The following is a 16,240-nucleotide window of genomic DNA, read 5'->3' as shown; positions in this document are numbered from 1 at the left end:
AAGGTTGGCATCGGAATAAGCTGAAAGATACCAAGTAAATATTATTGGCCCCCGCCAAGGAAACTAACTGAGACAGGACAATGCAGACTCTTATGTAGGCTTAGCTTGCTTTCAATAATCTTTTTCTTTTGTTCCTTTTTTCTCTGCTTCACATTAAAATTTTATATACAAAACTTATTAAAACACTCTCAATGAAATAGTTTAGCTCAATTTTCAATCTACCCCGACGTATTCGTATAGATTGTGGATTCGTAAATTTGTACGTGAATGTCAAAGCTCCACACTATTGCCCTTTTTACACTAGGGGACGGTTTGACTGCGGCCAGCGCCACTGATCTTTTCCGAAAATGCCATAAAACAGTGGCAATGGCCGCGTAACAGCACCAATTACAGCCATGGCCAGGAAGCTTGGCCCTCTGGGTCTCCATATATTAGACCCTCTGCGAGGCTGAGCCACCATTCGCGCTTTTAGCACGTGCTTAGAGACAATCAGCCGTGAGCACAAAGGACCACTGACCCCGTATTTCTTTATGTCAATCAGTCGCCCCCTGTTGGCTAGTTTCAATTCAACAATAAATGGGTCTGTTGGGTACGGACTACGGAGGTGTGTCGGCCCTTGCATCTCCTTAGGAACCAAGCCCCCAAGACAGGACAATGTGGCCAACAAGACGAAGCAAAAAACATCACCACACATGTCTCTCGTTGTAACAGAACATGTCTCTTTCCAGCGATGACAGCCTTTTCGAGGAGAGGAGGTCATCTCGGGGCTCGTTTGAGCTTGACGATGACTTTGCCGACTTTGCCACGCAGCAGCCGGTAAAAACACCGCGATTTCTTCGTCGCCACCAACAACGATCCTTGCTCTCACGTCTGCTGTGTCCTCGACGACGATGCGGCCGTTTGTCATTGCGTCGCATCGTATTATTCTTGCGCATCGCCGGCGCAATATTATGCGCCCTTGTCGCATACACTTTTGTCTTCCGACCGTCCTACACTCATTTACCGTCGCATTATCAGCAATTGCAACAGTCCATGGTGCAGTCGACATCCCCCGGTCGAGGAAATATTCACAACGAACGAGTTTTTATCGCTGTCGGGTTGTACGACAAAGCTGGCGACCTGGCCCGGGGCGCTTGGGGCGAAGGGCTGTTGAGTCTGATAGAACTTTTGGGTGCGAACAACACATTTCTCAGCATCTATGAGAATGACAGCGGGCCCGAGGCAGAAACCGCGCTCGACGAGTTTGGGCAGCGTGTGCCGTGCAACAAGTCAATCGTGTTCGAGGACCACTTTGACACGTCTGAGATTGACACTGCGACGCTGCCCGATGGCTCAGTGCGCACAAAACGTCTGCCGTATCTCGCAGCGATCCGGAATCGCGCGTTGCAGCCTCTCGACGATAACCCGCATGTTCGATACGATAAGCTGTTGTATTTGAATGATGTCTTTTTCAACCCCATGGACGCTGTGCATCTCCTTTTTTCGACCAATGCTGCTGCTGGGGTTGGGTCGGCTGGCACCGCCCCCCAATACCGCGCTGCGTGCGCTGCGGATTTTATCAATCCGTTTAAGATGTATGATACATTTGCCGTTCGCGATCTTCATGGCTTCACGATGGGGATTCCGTTTTATCCCTGGTTTGGCTCGGTAGGCGCGAGCGAGAGTCGACGCGATGTGTTGGAGCAGAAGGATGCGGTTCGCATTCGCAGCTGCTGGGGCGGTATGGTGGCATTTGATGCGCAGTATTTCCAGGCCAACGAGCGTCAAAGCGACAACGACAACGACGACGACGACAACAACAATAGTACTGAAAGCACTGATGTACAGCCCGCCGCAGCATCACCCCGGCCAGTGCGTTTCCGCGCCTTTGGAGACGAGTTCTGGGAAGGATCGGAATGCTGCCTGATCCACGCCGACATTCAAGACAACTTCACAAATGTGGACACCATCACCGACACGGGCATCTACCTCAACCCTTATATCCGCGTCGCCTATGACACACATACCCTCGGCTGGCTGGGCCTGACTCGACGGTTTGAGCGTCTGTACAGTTTCCCGCACTGGGTTGCCAACACAGTCATCGGCGCATCCGCGCCAAAGCCCCGACGTGAAGAAACCGGCGGTCGGGATGTTGATGTGCGCATATGGAATTTTGACAATTCTTCGTCCGAGGGTGGGTCGTGGACTGATGTTCGTCAGCCAGGCGACAATGGCGCTTTCTGCGTGTCACGAGGTATGCAAGTGCTCGTTCAGGACCGGACGACCACAGACAAGGGATGGGAGGTGTATCCGTATCCCAAGGATCCGTTTTACGATCATCGTTGACGCATGGCCGTCTTTTCTTTCTCTTTTCTTTCATGTACATAGTGTTTTTTCTGCGCCGTTTCTGCGGAATCCGGTGAGGTAATTAATAAAGCGATAGACAACTTCTCGTTATATTGTAAGATGTAGCGTTAGCCTGCCTCCGGATTTGCTTCGGTACCGAGCCGAGGCCCATCACGTCATCGCCTGCCGAACACTCTCGGGCCCGAAGCAACCAACTCCCACCAACGCTTCAATAATACTGCAATATGGAGAGCAACTCACCAGCCGGCGCCTTTCGACGGCGACTAAACACGTCGTGCTGGATGTGCAAAAAACGCAAAGTCCGGTGCGACGCGACTGCCGACGAGCCGTGTTCTGGGTGCAAACGAGCGGGGATTGAGTGCAGGTGAGCGACCCTCGATATCTGATATGACAGTGCAGGAACTGATATTGTTCAAGAACGCATCTGAATCAGCCGCGGCTGACGAGGCAAAGTCGGCACCGAGAGTCTCCGAAGGATAATAGTACCAGCAAAGATAAAAACAGAGGAGTGTTCCCCAGCTTCGGCACGCTATCTCGGTTCTTCGAAGCAGGCATCCTGTCCTCCAACTGGAACGGATTCGAAGAGAATGGCACGTTCCGAAACGTGTACATTGGCACAGACGTTGCCAACCTCCACCACCTGGTCCGCGACCATGAACCAGCTGGAAACAAGTTCCTGTGCTACCCATTCCCTGCAATCCGCGACGAGCTGCCATGGAAGCCGCATCCCGAAATGCTCGGACATCACTATCTGACTAGCGACTCCGCCAACGACCTGAGCAGCCTGCCCGTACGCTCGGTGCGAGACGCGCTCGTGATGACGTATTTTGATGATATTCATCCTGGATTCCCTGTCATCGACGAAGCCGAGTTTCGACGCCGGTACGCCGACCCAGAAAACCCGCCGCCGCTGTTGACGCTGCAGGCCGTCTTGCTTGCAGCAGCGCGCATCAGCGAGCATCCCCAAGTGGCAGCCTCGCGTGCCATGACGACGGCGACGCTATACCGGCGAGCAAAGACGCTGTTTGATCTGCGGCATGAGAGTGATCGGGTCGATCTGGTCCAGGCGGCCTTGCTGCTCGCGTGGTATACAGAAAACTCGGACACAGTAGCCAGTAACGCGTACTACTGGGTTGGAAACGCAACGCGCATTGCATTCGGAATGGCCCTGCATCGGCGCGCGTCGCTGCGCTACGTGCCTCCGTTGCGGAATAGATATTATCGGAAATACAAAAAGATCTGGTGGATGCTGCTGTACAGCGAAGTCATGCTGTCCCTCGAATACGGCAGGCCGTGCATGATCCGCGCGGGCGATTTTGATGTTGCGCCGCTCGAGGATGAGGATTTTAAGAATATGGATGATTCAGACGATACATTGGTGGATCGCGGGTTTTGTTCCGTGCTGGCTGATTTGTCACTGGTCGCGATGGACGTTGCGAGTCTGAGAGGGCGGCAGATGCCGGCCGATACAGAGGCGATTGAGCGTCGACTGGGTCAGACTGCAATCAGAATACGGCCTAGTCATGATATATGGTCTTGTCAGTTGCGGCTCGTTTATAATCTGATTGTGCTAGTCGTGTACCGCAGCAGCAGCAGCAACAACAACTACAACAACAAAAACAATAGCAAACTCTGCTCCGAAGCAGCATCCAACATCCTCACCACATTCGAAACCATGCTCGTCCAAAGCACCATCCGGCAGTGTCATCTCAGCAGCACGACGGCGCTAATGGCGGCCGCCATCGAGTTTGCGCGCGAGGTGCGGTGTTCCAGTAGTAGTAGTAGTAGTAGTAGTAATATCATCACGGCGATCTCGGCACAGGCGCAGTTGGAGCGACTGCTGGCGCCGGCAGAGGCACTGGCAGGCTATTTTGTGCATGTGGAGGCGGTGGGGAGACTGTGCAAGAGTCTGAATGTAAAGGCAGAGAGGGTTATTAGGGAGTGTCAGGCGCGGTATTCTTCTTTGTCGTCGGTGGACGACGTGCCGGCACTGCCGGCATCTCCGGAGATTATCGACTGGGAGGATATCATGACTAATTCTCGCATGCAAAACGTGGGCTTTGGGTTTGGCTTTGGGGGCGAGGATTGGCTGAGTGAATATCCTGGACAGGAGGTCTAGGTCAGAATAGAGATGAAAGCATCAATATGGTGCTTGTCGAGTTGGATAAAACATGGAAGTCAACAGCATTAATAATTTGTATGCACCAATACATATATAGTGCATAACGATCTATTTATAGACGTTTGAAGATGTGGTTGATGGCCGGATTCGGCCTAGGGTCTAGACAGCCATTCAATCTCATTATATATCTACATGTTAAGAGGCCTGTTCTATCAATGATCACCATCACTTACCAACTTGTGAGAAAAAGATTAAAGTTGGATGATGTCATGCACCAACAAACATACCCGTTAACCGTCTTACATATCTCCGTCACTCCGTGGAGAGTCCGGAGTACCGTACCCTATAAGAAAAAAAAAAGCCCCCCAAATCCAGCGCGTCGGGACCGGCGGAGTCGGGACAAGCGGCAACAATAATATCATATGCCACATGGCTAGCATCAGTTCAATGTTGCGAAATTCGGACTTTTCAGATACTACTACCAAGAGACTAGTCAGGAACTCCTGACTCGGCTAGTTTTCTATTTTCACCCTCCAAAGCTATGTAATCAGCGGAATTACAAGATTACGTACAGAAACAGACAGAAGCGCAACGAACTATCCAAACCCATAGGGCTGAGGGCTGAGGGCTGAAGTTGAAGCTGGGGCTGACCAATTTTTTTCTCTTTCTCGGAAAGTCTTGCGGCCGAACAGCCGCCCGCATGCGGACTAGCGCGTGACTCACAGCAAACTCAATTATTATTCTATGGGGAAATAATGAAGAATTAATAATTATTCTTAAAGTCTAGAGGAACGAACCACCGGAAACAATGACTGAAAAGTCCGGGTTTGGAAGGATCGGATCACATCAAACGACTCCCGATTGATAACCGGAAACTGAGCCAATCTCCGGACGAACACGGATCTAGAGAAAAAGTCACTTGACACTACGTACTGATAAACAGTCCGAGAGCCGAGCGGGAGCACGGAAGTACTGCAGAAAAAAAACTCTATGCCAAATCCGGTCGCCCTCGCTAAAGCCGAACTCCGGCTTCCGCTGAGAAAAAGGATAAAATGTATAATTATTAATGGGCATTCTTGGCATCATTGGCATTATTTGCCTGTTGTTCCACGGGTTTGTGATACGAGTAGGCTTCTGGATCGGTCATGAAATTATACGCGTACCATGAGTTTATAGTTAGTTGATAATTAACAATAAGAATAAGAACACGAGTCTAAACGAGCTGCGCCTCGATTGGTCAATGCGGCTCAAGTGAGTCACCAGCATAAATGTACTGCTGCGTACAGCTCTAACCGTAAACCCGGCTCGCATTCTTTGCCGGATCGGGACCGTATACGTATCAAGGCACCAGAATAAATATTATCATCATTCTTATTTTATTATTGTTATTTTTTATTCTATTCTATTCTATGACATTGTGCAAAATTATATCTTATTTTATTTTATTATACTCACCGAGTTGTATTTCCATAAAGCTGATTAATCCCAATCACTGATCGATCAGCATTAAGATTAAGCGAGATCAGACAAATCCGGGGTGGACCCGGGAAGGCGGTGTCCATGTCGGCCGAATTAGTGCGTAGCGGTGTGTACTGGATGTATCTTTTTTTTTTTTTTTTTTTTTTTTTTTTTCCCTCCTGTTATGATCTATTATTTTGTATTATTGTAATTTACTATTGTTCAATCTATTTAATTGTATATAATGGTATATGATTATATATAATTACATATAGCATATTCCACAGAATGACGTGCTCGAATGACGCCGGAATCATAATAATGAATAATGTGAAATAAAAGTTGTCATTACTCATCGCTGCTGACAAAATACACCATGCAAAAGCGGGTCCGGCTGTAAGGCTCGTCCCAAGCTCCGAGCGGGCCCAGCCCGTTCTTACCTCCGACCGCCGCGAGAAAAAAAACACAGATGCTTCAGCTGATAAAAAGCCTGTTTCCTTCCACTTTCTCTCTAATCTCTATTGCTACTACAACAAAAACAACTACTGCTACTACAACAACTATTACACTACCACACCGCATATCAGTCGCTATCATCAATAGTCGCGTTCAGCAAGAGTCAGATCCCCCGCCAAGCCAATCCGCACGTTCACAGCCTCACCGCCCCGGCGCCAAGCCTCGCCCTGGACTGAACCCTGCCTGCCTGACTCACTAATCATTCTGCCTGGCAACAACCCTTTTTATACTTGATCCAGCCCAACCAACAATGGCTGTCTCTTCTTCTCCCACCATCTTCCCTCCCACCACTACTTCCTCTACTACTACTTCCTCTGCTCCCCTCGCTCGCAACAAAATGAGCATCACCCAGACCTACTACCTCGTCCACGCTGCCCGCAGCAAGCTCTCGCGAGAGGCTGCCCGCGCCGACCACGACCTGCGCCTGCTCGTCGGCCATGCCAACCTGCTCGACTCGCTGATGCTTGACGTCGCCAATGCCGAAAAAGAACAAGAACGCTGGTTCAACAAAACGGTGCGCATTGCCTCCAAGCCCGTCAAGCCCGTCGCCCAGCACATCCGATGGGCCGACACGGTGGAAGAAGAGTCCATCGAAGACTACGATGAAGACTCGGATATCAGCAGCGACGACGGCTCCGACTCGGACTCGGACTCGGACTATGACGAGGAAGAACTACAAATTGCTGTTGCTGTTGCTGCTGCATCGCCTGCCCTGATCGAAGACGAAGAGCTCGAGGCAGAAGACGACGACGAAGAAGAAGCCGCTCGTCTCACATTGACTCGCACCCCTTCGCGGCAACACTCGCCGCCCGAACTTTTGGACGATGAATCGTCTGATTCAGAGGAGGACTCGATGCCCCCCTCGCCCACAGACATCCCCATCGACACGTTTGTGTCGGCCCAAGACCATCCGGCCAAGCGCACGCCGGACGACCTGGCCGTGTTTGATCACACATTTATCGAGCACCAGGGTACGATGATTCCCGCATACTAAGATATCTTTTTTTTTCTCTTCAAAAAGAAAAGAAGAAGAAAAAGTTTACGGCTGTTTTATCATGATACCCTTGAGCGAATGATCTAGCGGGCTTTTTTTGGCAATGGGCATTTTTGGCGTCAAAAGCATTTTCATTTACATTTACATTTACACGGCATTTTCTTGGATACTCTACTCATGTAATATTTTTTTTGTCTACTTGGTATATAGCAGATCTCCCGAATGGTTGAGACTGAATATAATAACAACTACTCTACACTTGAAATATTTCCTGTCAACATATTATTCGTAATACAAATGATTGCCGGCTGTCGGCACATCCAAACAGACCAACTCAAAATAGGCTTAGTGCGCCAGGTTTTGCAGCCACATGACTCACTGTCGATCACTCTGGCGTCAGTGGTGACGAGTCGAGTCGAGACCATTCCATTTACTAGTGTACTTATTAATATCTGTCATGATAAATCAAGTGAATAAATGATTACTCATTGTACTCGTCACGCTTATACTCTAATATATACGGGCGAGGCAGACAGAACAAACAAACCAGACTAGACTAGATCGGGATTGACGTATGTATTAGGTGGGGCAGACAAGTCACGCTTATCTCGGCAGAGCCCCACTATGATCTTATCAGCCAAACAAGGCAAACAGAACAAACACCAAATATAAAGAAATATTAAGAAAATCTATGAGGATAGAGATAACAATACCGGTTTTGGGGGGAACGGGGATACCGTTCTGCAACGTTGCAAGAAATATACACGTACCCTTACCATTACAAAAGTCAATACATATCCACTTTTCTAAGCGTAGTGACTTTTTACAACGTATCAGCAATGTGGTGACGTTGCAAAGTATGAAACAGTTGTAAACCGCTTGCAAGTTGCAACCCATTGTCTACATTACAGAATTTGATATATCTATATTTCTTGAGACATTTATATAAATTATATGGTTGCAGAATGGTTGCAAAGTTTGAAACGTATCAAGATTTTGATACGTTGCAGAAATTGCTAACGTATCGAAATTGGATATGTTGTGGTTTTATATTACGTATCAATAATGTAACAGTATTAATACCACTTTTTGGTTGTATGACCGTTAACAATCCTGTCAACGTTGCCGCGACGTTACTGAACGGTATCCCCGTTCCCCCAAAAACCGGTATTGACCTAATCAATCAGCCAACAAATATAAAATATTAAACGCCACAATATGCACCAATGTCAAATATCGTCCCCTTCAAACCCTAACCATCCTTATTCTTCAGTAGCTTCCTTATTCCTAGCTTCGAATTCCTGGATCGCGTCGTTGGCCGCATGGAGTCTATTCAGGAAATTCATGTTTGAAAAAATATTTTCAAACTTATCCCTCATTTGTTGGATTTTTTTTTTTCACCTTCAACCGGTCCATATTGTAACTTTGACACAAACTGATCCCCTCATCCATCAAATCTATCATCTGCTTCATGTGGTCCCACATCTCATCCAAGCTTAGGCAGCTTTTAGGCTCTTTACGCAACATGAAAGAAGCCAGCCACTTGTCGCTGGAAATCGGTTCATCCGGGCTTAAGTAATTTTTGTGTTCGCGGACTGCATACGAAGCACTCCGCCATTTTTCGATGATCTTAGATTCATTCATGACGAAATCTAGGAGGTTATGGTAGAGATTACTAAGCTTTTCGAGACACAAAACGAAACAATCGCTTTTAGTCTCACTTTTGTCTCCATCCTGTATTTCGTCTCTATTCAGTTTTTTTGATCTTCAACTCGATGGTCCTGAGGGTCCTCTCGAAGTCCTGATTTGCTAGTTGGAGGTCTTGCAAGTGGGGAGTTGAAGATGATGGTAATAAAGATGATGCTGATGAAGATGATGCTGATAAATATAATGATAGAAAAGAGTATTAAGGTATCATCAAAATCAAATTTATAATCATTTTATTACATCTTTTTGCAAGGATCTTTCCTCTAGATTTCTTTATCATGTGACGGTCCTGACCCAGGCCTCGGGAACCAGCAGTGGCGGCCTGAGATATCACCAGGAAAAGGGAACCGAGAACAATACTAAGATAGGAATAACCTTATACAAAACTATAAAGAGAATAGACTGATATATATAAAAGAATATTTCTTATATAACTAGCAGGGGAGGTTCTTTCTCTTCCTTTTTCCTTTCTCATGTTTGGTTTTCTCGTTGCAGAGTACTCTTAGAGGATAGGAATCGACTCGTCGTCACATATCAGAGTACTCACTTTGTATATTTATTATTAAACTAACAATAAAAACTAAATACTCTAAAAAATATATTAGAAATAATATAAAGAAAATACCAAAGAAATATAAAAGAAATATAACCTACACCCATAACTAATTAACTAATGAATAAATATTAAATATTATATATAAAGATATATTATAGAAATCCATTTGTGTGTTTATTAAAATCGAATAGTTTAAGATATTAGGAAGAATGCAAGGCACATATAAGCAAATATAAAGAAATATCAAAGAAATCTATAAGGACAGGGATAACCAATCAATCAGCCAACAAATATAAAATATCAAAAGCAACAACATGCACCAATGTCAAATATCACCTCCTTCATTTTCAATTCTCGGCTAGGATTTCGGCAATCATCCTATCTGCATCCGCCGCAGCCTCCTCATCGTTTGCGTACAAGGGAACTAAGTCGTCTTCATTCGCCCCAGGCTGGTTAAGGATGTTGATTATCCCGGCCATTTCCTCCGTTATTGGCACAGGCTCCCCATTGATCCGCTTGAGTCTATCCAGGATATGCAGTTTTGAAATAAGGGTGTCAAACAAACCCCTCATACCTTGGACCGGCTCGGGCTTATACTTCGGCTTGGAAATGTTGTATTTTTGACGTACTCGGATCTCCTCATCCATCAAATTCACCATCTTCTTCATGTAGGCCTCTAGCTCATCAACGCTTGGAATTTCAAAAGAATCCCGCCACTTGTCGCTGGGAAGCGGTTCATCCGAGTAAATATCGTTGCTGTGTTCGCGTAAGCTACGCGCCTCTTCCCGGAATCGTTCGACCTCCTTGCAGAGATTCATGACATAGCCTAGGAAGTCTGTGTAAATTCTAGCGGCCTCCTCGAGGTTCTCTATATGCCTGACTCCACCCTGGTGTATGATAAGCAACTCTATGGTCTTGAGGCTAGTCATGAAGCGCTGGAGTGATTTGGGAACGTCCTTGAAATTTGAAGCACTCATATTGATTGGCTGTCTTCTTCACAGTTTTTTTCTGATTGTCAGTGATCTATTCGCTTTTGTATGTTGCAAGATGATGATACTGATGAAGATGATGATAGAAAAGAGAATAAGGCATCATCAAGGTCAAATTTATAATTATTTTGATAATCATTTTATTATATCTTTTTTCAAGGACCTTTCCATTGAATATCTTTTTTTCTTTTTAGCAAAGAGTATTTACTTTGTGGATTTAGATATAAAACTAAAGGTTCCACTGAAACTAAAATGCCATTAGAAAGATATCAGAAACAATATAATGCAAACATCAAAGAAATGTAAAAGAAATAAGGTCTATTAATTGTTGGACACTAAGGACTGACTAAAACAGCTGGAGGCTTTTTGGTTAGTAGCTAACATCAATTGATGCTGAGATAAATATCACTAATTAATTAGCTAATAAATATTAAATATAGAATATAAAATGTAACATCCAATAGGGATGGAATAGTGATTCTCATGGCAATGTGGATATGAATGCTGAGGACGATATTACATGTAGAAAGAATGCAAGGTAAATATCATAGAAATAAATATAAAGAGAAATATTAAGAAAATCTATATATATTTATTGAAATTGAATACTTTAAGATATTAGAAAGAATGCGAGGCAAATATAAGCAAATATAAAGAAACATCAAGGAAATATACAAGGATAGGGATAAACACAAAAATATCAAAAGCCACAACTTGCACCAATGTCAAGCATTATCATGTTGGACAACTCCTCCAGCTTCTGGCTGTTCCGCATTAATCTATCCAGGAAATTCAGTTTTGAAACAAGAGTGTGGACCATATCCCTCGCATATTGAATGCGTTTGAACCCCAACGTGGATAAATTATATTCTTGACGGAGTTGGATCTCGTAATCCATAAAATATATCGTATTTTCCATGTATTTCTTTAGGTCATCCGCCCTTGGGCACAGTTCCTTGTTTGGTGAACATTCAGGGAACTCCAAAGAATGCCAAATATCCTTGATAAGAGCCGGTGTATAAGGGTTGAAGTCCCTGCGGTTTTTGCGGACTACCTCCGAATCGCTCCGCCATTTTTCGAAGTCCTTGCATTGATCTTTGTAAAAATCCAGGACACCAATATAGAGCAATCTGAGATCTTCAAAACACTTATCTCTAATGATTTTTTTCTCCGAAATCGGTATTTCGTCTTTATCCAATCCTTCGCTCTGTGACTCGATATGTGCGATTTTTAGCGCAAATTCCCGGATTGGTTGAGGGATCTCACTCAGGGGGGGGGGGGAGTGGAAGTACTCATGTTGATTGGTTATCTTCTTTGCTGTTTTTTTTCCAATTGTCAGTGATCTGTTTTGCTTGTGTATGCTGTGAGATGATACTGATGAAGATGATGGATGATAAAAGAAGAGAATAAGGCATTATCAAGATCAAATTTATAATGATCTTAACAATCTTTTGCTATATCTTTTTTCAAGCAGCTTTCCATTGCTTTTTTTTATTATCAGAGAGTAATCACTATTTGGATATCAAACTAAAGATCGGAACCAAATGCTCTGAGAAAGGTATCAGAGAGAATGAAAGTAGACAAACACTAAATCGAGGGGATCCACTAACTAATGACGCATGGATGTACGAAGGCTATTACTGTGCTTTAAATGCTCATATATTTTCCCCCAAAGGTATATTTTAAAGTGTAGAAGAAGATCGTGGAAGATTGTTGCGTTGTTTTGTTTGTTCTTGTGGTGAGTCAACTGCTGTGTTGGTCAACTGGTGTTAGATGCAGAAATAGGATGAAAGCTTCTCGGTACCAGTTACTCCGATCTACTATCCGACAGATCTAGATAGACCTGCCATCCACATGGGAGCCCCAAAGGAATACAATGTAAACTTTAGCTTGGGGGCGCATTTGACGCTGGTATCAGATCAATCCTCCATCAGGTATAAAAGCCAGCTTAGGACATGGATACTCAGTTACTCAACAGCCACTGCATCCAACGCTCAGCCCAGAAAACCATCATGAAGCTTTCTTTTACCGCCATGGCCGGTCGCATGACTGCGCTTCTCTCTCCCTCCCTAGCCAGCCCACTGCAAGCAACCTCCAAGCAGTCTGCAAGAGAACTCAAAGAACGCCAGTTCCTCGATAGTCTACACTCATAGCAGCTATTACCAGTGCCGGCTAGGGGCTCCTGAATAGCGTTCTTGGTCCTGAACAGCCGTAACATACTTAATATCTCTCAATAGGAACTTTGAAGCTGATTATATAAAGCATGCAGATGGAAATCCATCCACAACGGCGAAAACTGGTGGACACACGTGTACCAAGAAGTCAACGGGCAAAACATCACATCACCGACGTCTACTGGACCCAGGGCGGCTACACGTTCACTGAAAACGACATCTCTGCCGCCCAGTGCCTGATCAACCTGCACGTCAGCGAGGACGGGTCCTGCATGGACCTTGCCGGGTCAAGTTGCGAGAGCGGGCACGACGGTTCAGCGATTGGCAATGTGCGGGTGGTGTATTTATTCGTTGTCGACGGATGCGAACCAGCAGCTCGACCGAACGAATGCCGATTTGGCAAATAAGGCAATCAGTGTGCTGACGCAGTTGCAGCATGGGTTTGATATTACCACGAATGTGGATATTGCGATGATGAATAGTGATAAGACTTATACCCATAGGACTGCGCAGCTCAGGGTTATCTGCTAATCGAGATGAATTATGAAGTGTGATGTGAAGGGTGATATGAAGTGTAGATAGATGTGTAATTGGATATATGGAGGGTCAGGTGACACCCGACGTGTCTCCTTCCCCCGTTCTCCTCCTTCCCCTTCCCCTTCTCCTCCTTTTCCTCCTCCTCCTCCTCTGTCTTCCCTCGTCAACACCACTAGCCAAACCATTCAACCCAAGCAGTGAGAATACTCGATAAACATCGCTCATTGCTGATAACACTCGATCAGGTGGCCATCTTCTTTCAGTCGAACATGGCTGGGCGCATGCACACGATGAACACAGCACTATCTCCAGCCAACAGCATGGTCGACAGTCGAGCACAAGGTGTCATACACCTGTCCTAGCGTTCAACACATTCACCACTACTATGCAGATGTGTATATTGTTATGCGAACTGCTCGCTGATAACGAACCATCGCTATCTATCATATCGATGTTGATTTTGAGTTCTTTCTCCGCGGAATAGACTAAACGGCACTAGTCTTCCCCCGCGCGAGTTTTGGTGTTGAGCCGTACAGTTCGTTATCTTTAGTTTCTCATGTGTTTGATGCTCTGGTCTAGCCAATGACGTTAAATAGGGTTGCTTCCTCCGAACTCTCGGCCAAATACGTCGCACAGCCTTATCAATAGAATGTCAACGGCTTGAAAAAAAAATATCCCGGAGAAACAGTGCCAACGGGGTAGTTTCTATGATACGTTTTGCTAACGCCTCGGGCCTGTTTTGTTTCTATGATGGTGTCCTTCTTACCAGGTAGTACTGTCTGGTCAGCTCTTGAGCATGAACTTGCTAGGTCATCACTTCAAGATTGATAGTAGTAACTAACAACATGCAAGATCGCTACATCAAGACGCTAGTCCTATTGGAAATATGTGCTGCAGCATCGATATCAGTTACTACCTCAAACCCAAATTGACCAATCATGTGGGGAATATTAATCATCGCAATAAGTCGCCCGCCGGCTACTACTTATGCAGGTGGAGCTCGGCAAGTGAAGCTTGGAAGGAATAACTATTTCCTAATAGAATCCTCTGCTCCGCGGAGATGTCGATGCCAGCCGTGCCTGACCTGACCACCGGCCATGGTTCGGCCATTTTCGGGTGAGATGGCAAATTTGCTTTATTTTTTATATGCCCCCATTATTCTGTCTTCCTTACTTTGTTACTTTCTTATTTTCTTCTGATACAACTTATAGAAAACTAAGACTGCCAACACCAGCACAATGGCCCTCACCGAAGAGCAAGTCAAGATCATCAAGGCCACCGTGCCTGTTCTCCAAGAGCACGGCAACACGGTCACCACTGTCTTTTACAAAAACATCCTGACGGAAAACCCCGAGCTGAACTCGGTATTCAACACCACCAACCAACTCAATGGCCACCAGCAGAGAGCTCTAGCTGGAGCCGTCTACGCATATGCCGTGCACATTGACAACCTCGGCGTGCTGGCCCCAGCCGTCGAGACCATTGTGCACAAGCACGCCTCCTTGCACGTCCAGCCCGAGCACTACAAAGTTGTTGGCACCTATCTGCTGGCCGCGATGAAGGAAGTGCTGGGTGATGCGTTAACCCCAGAAATCCACGATGCATGGGCTGCTGCCTACTTCCAGCTGGCTGACCTCTTCATCGCCAAAGAAAGCGACCTTTACCAACAAACCAACGGATGGGCAGACTGGCGAGATTTTACAATCGACAAAAAGGTGCCCGAGTCTGATGAGATTACTTCTTTCTACCTCAAGCCTGTGGACAGCAACCCTCTCCCGTCCTTTCAACCAGGACAGTACGTTTCCGTGCGCACAGAAGTTCCAGACTTGAAATATCTGCAGGCGAGACAGTACTCTCTCAGTGACAAGCCATCGCCAGAGTACTACCGCATCAGCGTGAAGAAAGAGAGCGGGCTGAATCCACGAGAGCCAGAAACCAAACACCATCCCGGTTGGATCTCCAACATTCTGCACAGTGAGAAAAAGGAAGGCGATATCGTGCAGGTATCTCACCCGCACGGCGCTTTTTACTTGGCTGACGCTGCAGAATCATCTGCGCCACTCGTCCTTGTTGCTGCCGGAGTTGGCCTCACGCCGTTGACATCGATCTTAAACACGATCGCCTCGAGCCCGACGGCAAACACGCGCAAAGTTCATTTCATCCACAGTGCACGACAAGCGAAATCCCGAGCTTTCAAGGAGCATTTGTTGTCCCTGGCGAAGCAGTACCCAAATCTGCGGGTAACGCTCTTCAACACTGCTCCATCGGCAGACGAGAAGGAGGGAGAGGATTACCACGTCAAGGGTCCGGTTGTCCTAGAAAACCTAGACAAGAACGAGCAACTGTTTTTGGATGATGCCTCTACACAGTATTTTGTGTGCGGCCCAGAAGGGTTTATGACTTCGACGGGGCGGTCTCTGGCTGGACTGGGCGTGACGACTGACCGCGTGCGGATGGAGCTGTTTGGGACTGGCGGGGTGCCGACGGCAATGGCGTAGTAGATAGACTATATATGATGAATACTCCACTCACGATTTATTGATTTATATTCATTTGTGTATCTGTAACTGTGAGTTCTAGCAAGCTTCCATTTCCCGCGGGAATGATAGGCACTCTTTGTGGGCCACAGGTCGACAGTCACCTTGTCTGTGTTTAGTGTGTTGACAAAAAGGTAGGTTCTAGGAACGACCGAATCTTCACAGATGTAGCAAGCAACTGGACGAATCTTAACCCATGCCCTCTTAATACCTACTGCATCACCTAGGCCCAGTGCGGTATCACTCCTGAATTCAGCAGGTCTGAAATATCATGTGCTGTAATGCATATGGCTACTTGCCGTAA

The 16,240-nt window shown here is 46.2% G+C and overlaps 4 protein-coding genes across 4 annotated transcripts; 3 read left to right on the top strand and 1 right to left on the bottom strand.

Annotated features, from left to right (window-relative positions):
* Positions 1 to 714: 714 nt before the first annotated feature.
* On the top strand, positions 715 to 4,465 carry TRUGW13939_01620 (uncharacterized protein; the record flags this gene model as incomplete). Its single annotated transcript, XM_035484819.1, has 3 exons — positions 715 to 2,320; positions 2,647 to 2,710; positions 2,764 to 4,465. The coding sequence occupies 3 exons, from the start codon at positions 715 to 717 to the stop codon at positions 4,463 to 4,465; spliced, it is 3,372 nt and encodes a 1,123-aa protein (XP_035340712.1).
* Positions 4,466 to 6,692: 2,227 nt separating this feature from the next.
* On the top strand, positions 6,693 to 7,436 carry TRUGW13939_01619 (uncharacterized protein; the record flags this gene model as incomplete). Its single annotated transcript, XM_035484818.1, has 1 exon — positions 6,693 to 7,436. One exon carries the CDS (start codon positions 6,693 to 6,695, stop codon positions 7,434 to 7,436), a length of 744 nt encoding a protein of 247 aa, XP_035340711.1.
* A 2,610-nt stretch (positions 7,437 to 10,046) lies between these two features.
* On the bottom strand, positions 10,047 to 10,676 carry TRUGW13939_01618 (uncharacterized protein; the record flags this gene model as incomplete). Its single annotated transcript, XM_035484817.1, has 1 exon — positions 10,047 to 10,676. One exon carries the CDS (start codon positions 10,674 to 10,676, stop codon positions 10,047 to 10,049), a length of 630 nt encoding a protein of 209 aa, XP_035340710.1.
* A 3,961-nt stretch (positions 10,677 to 14,637) lies between these two features.
* TRUGW13939_01617 (uncharacterized protein) lies at positions 14,638 to 15,897 on the top strand (the record flags this gene model as incomplete). The annotated part of the gene is made up of 1 exon (XM_035484816.1): positions 14,638 to 15,897. One exon carries the CDS (start codon positions 14,638 to 14,640, stop codon positions 15,895 to 15,897), a length of 1,260 nt encoding a protein of 419 aa, XP_035340709.1.
* Between the last annotated feature and the right edge of the window lie 343 nt (positions 15,898 to 16,240).

The sequence above is a fragment of the Talaromyces rugulosus genome, chromosome I (genome assembly GCF_013368755.1).
Source record: "Talaromyces rugulosus chromosome I, complete sequence".
In the NCBI taxonomy this organism is placed as follows: Eukaryota; Fungi; Ascomycota; class Eurotiomycetes; order Eurotiales; family Trichocomaceae; genus Talaromyces; species Talaromyces rugulosus.
This window is presented reverse-complemented; position numbering and strand designations above follow the sequence as displayed.